Raw genomic sequence first — 6,285 nt, forward strand, 5'->3', positions numbered from 1 at the left:
TGAGGACCCTGCTGTCTCTTATAGCGGGGTCACCTCAGACGGAGGGAGGACCCCGAGTTCAGACGCCAGGTTCATTCAACTGGACTGATATTTTTAGGAGCTGTTGTCGTTTGAACCCAAATGCAGAACTCAGAGACGCTGGGTGAGTTCGAGCCCAGTGGGTCAGTCATGAACGATCCCTGGGAAACAGGCAGAGAGAGCTGGAGAGAGACCAGCAGGACAGAGGGACCCCATGGGAGAGCTGGAGAGAGACCAGCAGGACAGAGGGACCCCATGGGAGAGCTGGAGAGAGACCAGCAGGACAGAGGGACCCCATGGGAGAGCTGGAGAGAGACCAGCAGGACAGAGGGACCCCATGGGAGAGCTGGAGAGAGACCAGCAGGACAGAGGGACCCCGTGGGAGAGCTGGAGAGAGACCAGCAGGACAGAGGGACCCCAGGGAGAGCTGGAGAGAGATCAGCAGGACAGAGGGACCCCATGGGAGAGCTGGAGAGAGACCAGCAGGACAGAGGGACCCCGTGGGAGAGCTGGAGAGAGACCAGCAGGACAGAGGGACCCCATGGGAGAGCTGGAGAGAGACCAGCAGGGTCCAGGGAGACGGTCCTGAGGCAGAAGGAGAGACCTGAGGGTGATACCAGAAAAAAAGTTTAGTGAAAACTCTGAGTTTGCTAACCCTGAGATTGAATTGAATTGAATTGAATTGAATTGAATTGAATCGAATCTCAAGGATAGCAAACACGTTTCCACTAAACGCGCTTTCTGGAATCATCCCCAGGTAGGTCATAGGTCATAGGTCATAGGCACCCCAGTGATGAGGAACATTAGGAACACACTAAGAGTGGAGACACGGGTAGTTACTGCAACGGTTACGGCACGAACCGGCGATGACCGGAGTGAAGACCGGGCTTATAGCCGAGGAGGAACGGGAGAACCTTGACCTCCCCAGCCCTGGGCAGGGATTGGTTGACCAGAGATGGGAATCGGGGGTGGAACCGGAGCGGGAGGTGGAACCGAGGTGGAACCGAGGTGGAACCGGAGCGGGAGGTGGAACCGAGGTGGAACCGGAGCGGGCCAGGCGTCTCTCTTTGGGCGCAGGTGTCCCTGGGCGTGCTGGGACCATCGGGGGGAGTTGGTGCTCTGAGCTGCCCGGGGAAGAGGGGCGCGTGGGGGGGGCAGGGACCACGGGAGAGGTCAGAGGTTAGAGGTCAGGCACACAGCGCCCCCGGACAGGGAGGCCCCGAGGGGGAGACTCCTGAGGAGGGCCATGTGGAGGCAGAGGACAGGAATAGATATATCTTTCTTTATCTCTCACTTCCCCCTCTCTCTCTCTCTCTCTCTCTCTCTCTCTCTCTCTCTCTCTCTCTCTCTCTCTCTCTCTCACTCTCTCTCTCTCTCTCTCTCTCTCAGTCTCTCTCTTTCGCTTCACTCGATCTCTCAACCTCTTTGTCCCTCATCCTCTTCTCATTTCTCTCCTCTCTCTCTCTCTCTCTCTCTCTCTCCCTCTCTCTCCATCAGTCGCAGCTCTCTCATCGTTCTCCGTCTCTCTATCTACCCCCATTTCTCATCTCTCTCTATCTCTGTCCATCGCTCTCTCCCGCTCTCTCTCTCTCTCCTCTCCTTCCTCTAACAACACAGCGCGTCTCTTGATGGATGATTTGCCGCTGGCTCCTGTTTGAGTGGATCAGGCCTGAATCAGACCCTGCCAAGCGCTCCCAGAGCCAATTCCACAGATAGCCATCAGGACAGAGCGTAGCAGCGCACACCTCCGGAGCACCGCCAGGCATCACCTGTAGAGTACCTATCCACTACCCCTGCATGGGGTGGAGGGGGGTGTGTGTGTGTGTGTGAGAGAGAGAGAGAGAGAGAGAGTGTGTGTGTGTGTGAGAGAGAGAGAGTGTGTGTGTGTGTGTGTGTGTGTGTGAGAGAGAGAGAGAGAGAGAGAGAGAGTGTGTGTGTGTGTGTGTGTGTGTGAGAGAGAGAGAGAGAGTGTGTGTGTGTGTGTGTGTGAGAGAGAGAGAGAGAGAGTGTGTGTGTGTGTGAGATAGAGAGAGAGTGTGTGTGTGTGTGTGTGAGAGAGAGAGAGAGAGAGAGAGAGAGTGTGTGTGTGTGTGAGAGAGAGAGAGTGTGTGTGTGTGTGTGCGTGTCACAAGGCAAGTAGGAGCTAAGTATGTGTGAAACGAGAGATTGAAACTTTTTTATCAGCAGATCAGTGAGGATGTGTAGCTCTAGACTTGAAATTGAGGAAGCCAGTACAAGGGCAGAGCCAAGGGTAGCGGAGAGACGAGGCGCTGCGTCCCCAGCCTGGGACATCCAGGGACACCGAGAGGCTTAGCATCCTTCTCATGATGACGTTTTCACGATTCACGGCACTCACAGACGCCATTTTCATCCCCATTAGTTCGTCCGTCAACAGAAATGGCACATTAGAAATGAATGATGCGTTTTTTTGGTGGCCGTGCAAAAACATAAAACATAAAAGCTATTCTGTTGTGATATGAGATTCCGCCGTGTCTACCTGTGGCGTACAGCGGCATGCTGCTCGCTAGCTTCCTCGTTCTGTGATTTACAAAAACATCATGGTTCCCCCTCATTGGGAGGGTGAGGGCTACAGGGAGGACAGGCTACTGAAGCAGCGTGGGGTGAGTTACGTCCTGTTATACAACGGTTTGTTCTGCTTCTTGATTCTGATTGGCTGGAAGCCATGTTAAAATACTTTGTAACACACACCTGGGACCGCATATCATTCCATTTTCAGTATTAACGCGCCTCCCATTTGATCCAATGCATTGTAGTTGTTGTTGTTGCTTGGCAACCCGTTTGTTAGGGGAACTATTTTGCTCGGCGGAATTGAGGGAATGATGCTTCGTTTTGAATAAATGTTAATATTTTACATTGCTGTGTGTTTATTTTACACTAATAGCTGTAGTAACCGTTGTATAAAAGCAATAAACCACTGTAGGCCGTGTGTTATAGTGATTTTATAACAGCTAGGGGGGTTTTACTCCGCTTCGCGTCGTGCCTAACAACGCCCCCTAGCTGTTATTTAAGCAATTAACCACGAGAGTGCAATATTTAAATTTCTCCTTGCGCCTGACGAGACTACTGGATGCAATGTAGAGAGCGACAAACAAGCTGCTAAAGCTATTGCTGATTATGGTGTTTTGTGCGCACAATACCACTTAGTACATTGTTATCAACTTGTTTGCTAACAAAGGCTAGAGCTGGAGCTAGTTAGTTAGCTAGTTAGCTGTTGATAATGAGATCAGTAGTTGCAACTGGAGCGCTCACCTCAGGAGTGACCATTACCAGTTCCCACTCGCACCTCCCGAGACAAATGAAATGCACCATAACGTTATATTTCTCATTCGTTCGGATAGTTGAAGCGATGCATTCTGTAGGCTACCTCAATAGAGTCCGCTATGTTTAACCATGTTTAATGCTTTATGTATACTATCTGTTAGTGTGAAGTGTGAGGATTTCTGTACAGCCAAGATCAAACCCAGCATGGGCAAGTGAGCGTAAAGACAATACTGCCAAGCAACACAGTGATACCTGTTATATAGACTAGTGTAACTTGCATTTAAACGATAATATTAACTTCAAGCATTCAAAGTAAACTGCAGACACTTTCAGGTGGAAGAAAATAAAGTGTGTGCACATTAAAATGATTGACTTCATAGAAAACTATATCTCGCCTATAGATTTAACATGTCATTGGCTGTATAACTCCCATCTCAAATGTACATCTTGTAAACTACTGTCTGCAGACTCTGAACCAGCCCACTCCTCCCTCCACTACTGCTCTGCTTGGCTGTTAATGGATGTGAATGGGAAGTCTTCACAAAACTAGCAACGCTCTGGAAATTGGAGAGGAAGGATGCCAAGCAGAAAGAGGAAACTACAGGTGGTGCTACAGTAACCAATTGAAACGCCAGTAGGAGAGCACAGCACATGAGAGGTGGAGGTGGGAGGTGGGAGGAAAGGTAGAGGGGGGGGGCGTGGAAGGGGGAGAGCAGTTGGGGGGCGGAGGTCTGCACTCTTTGAGTTCAAGCCCCTCTAGTTTATTTCTGCACTTATGCACAGATCACTGGGCTGTATGCACACAAAGAACTTGATTCATGACTACCTGTATTAAATGACAGTATAGGGAAGCTATTCCCTAACGATGTCATCAATATGCGCCCCAACAACACCTGAGACAACAGCAAACAAATGCGACGACGAGAGATAACATGAATATGAATGTGTTCTGACTCGTTACTGCTCTGTACATTCTTATCTTTGATTAACCTTGAATGTCGGGGTGTGTGTTTGGGCTGTGATTGGTTAAGGGGTGTGTTTGGGCTGTGATTGGTAAAGGGGTGTGTGTTTGGGCTGTGATTGGTTAAGGGGTGTGTGTTTGGGCTGTGATTGGTTAAGGGGTGTGTGTCTGGGCTGTGATTGGTTAAGGGGGGTGTGTTTGTTCTGTGATTGGTAAAGGGGTGTGTGTTTGGGCTGTGATTGGTTAAGGGGTGTGTGTTTGGGCTGTGATTGGTTAAGGGGTGTGTGTCTGGGCTGTGATTGGTTAAGGGGTGTGTGTTTGTTCTGTGATTGGTAAAGGGGTGTGTGTTTGGGCTGTGATTGGTTAAGGGGGGTGTGTCTGGGCTGTGATTGGTTAAGGGGTGTGTGTCTGGGCTGTGATTGGTAAAGGGGGGGGGGGGTGTTTGTTCTGTGATTGGTAAAGGGGTGTGTGTTTGTTCTGTGATTGGTTAAGGGGTGTGTGTTTGGGCTGTGATTGGTGGGGGGTGTGTGTTTGGGCTGTGATTGGTGGGGGGTGTGTTTGGGCTGTGATTGGTGGGGGGTGTGTCTGGGCTGTGATTGGTTAAGGGGGGTGTGTTTGGGCTGTGATTGGTTAACGGGGGCGTGTTTGGGCTGTGATTGGTGGGGTGTGTGTCTGGGCTGTGATTGGTTAAGGAGGGCGTGTTTGGGCTGTGATTGGTTAAGGGGTGTGTTTGGGCTGTGATTGGTTAAGGGGGGTGTGTTTGGGCTGTGATTGGTAAAGGGGGGCGTGTTTGGGCTGTGATTGGTTAAGGGGGGTGTGTTTGGGCTGTGATTGGTTAAGGGGTGTGTGTTTGGGCTGTGATTGGTTAAGGGGTGTGTGTTTGGGCTGTGATTGGTTAAGGGGTGTGTGTTTGGGCTGTGATTGGTTAAGGGGGTTGTGTTTGGGCTGTGATTGGTTAAGGGGTGTGTGTTTGGGCTGTGATTGGTTAAGGGGTGTGTGTTTGGGCTGTGATTGGTGGGGGGGGTGTGTTTGGGCTGTGATTGGTGGGGGGGGTGTTTGGGCTGTGATTGGTTAAGGGGTGTGTGTTTGGGCTGTGATTGGTGGGGGGTGTGTTTGGGCTGTGATTGGTTAAGGGGTGTGTGTTTGGGCTGTGATTGGTAAAGGGGTGTGTGTCTGGGCTGTGATTGGTTAAGGGGTGTGTGTTTGGGCTGTGATTGGTAAAGGGGTGTGTGTTTGGGCTGTGATTGGTTAAGGGGTGTGTGTTTGGGCTGTGATTGGTTAAGGGGTGTGTGTTTGGGCTGTGATTGGTGGGGGGGGTGTTTGGGCTGTGATTGGTTAAGGGGTGTGTGTTTGGGCTGTGATTGGTTAAGGGGTGTGTTTGGGCTGTGATTGGTTAAGGGGTGTGTGTTTGGGCTGTGATTGGTTAAGGGGTGTGTGTTTGGGCTGTGATTGGTTAAGGGGGGTGTGTTTGGGCTGTGATTGGTTAAGGGGTGTGTGTTTGGGCTGTGATTGGTTAAGGGGTGTGTGTTTGGGCTGTGATTGGTAAAGGGGTGTGTGTTTGGGCTGTGATTGGTTAAGGGGGTGGTGTCTGGGCTGTGATTGGTTAAGGGGGGTGTGTTTGGGCTGTGATTGGTGAAGGGGGGTGTGTTTGGGCTGTGATTGGTTAAGGGGTGTGTGTTTGGGCTGTGATTGGTTAAGGGGTGTGTGTTTGGGCTGTGATTGGTTAAGGGGTGTGTGTTTGGGCTGTGATTGGTTAAGGGGTGTGTGTCTGGGCTGTGATTGGTTAAGGGGGTGTGTTTGGGCTGTGATTGGTAGAGGGGTGTGTCTGGGCTGTGATTGGTTAAGGGGGGTGTGTCTGGCCTGTGATTGGTTAAGGGGTGTGTGTTTGGGCTGTGATTGGTTAAGGGGTGTGTGTTTGGGCTGTGATTGGTAAAGGGGGGTGTGTTTGGGCTGTGATTGGTTAAGGGGGGTGTGTTTGGGCTGTGATTGGTTAAGGGGTGTCTTTGGGCTGTGATTGGTTAAGG

The 6,285-nt window shown here is 50.9% G+C and overlaps 1 protein-coding gene across 1 annotated transcript in view; it reads left to right on the plus strand.

Moving 5' to 3' along the window:
• Nucleotides 1-884: 884 nt before the first annotated feature.
• Nucleotides 885-6,285, plus strand: part of sgcd (sarcoglycan, delta (dystrophin-associated glycoprotein)) — a gene marked incomplete at both ends in the record, with an annotated part of 84,088 nt that continues 78,687 nt past the window's right edge. The window contains one exon of the mRNA XM_084445731.1: nt 885-1,190. Within this exon, the coding sequence (XP_084301857.1) occupies nt 885-1,190 (306 nt within the window). The remainder of the gene's footprint in view (nt 1,191-6,285) is intronic.

This window comes from Borostomias antarcticus, assembly GCF_949987555.1.
Source record: "Borostomias antarcticus genome assembly, chromosome: 1".
NCBI classification, from domain to species: Eukaryota; Metazoa; Chordata; class Actinopteri; order Stomiiformes; family Stomiidae; genus Borostomias; species Borostomias antarcticus.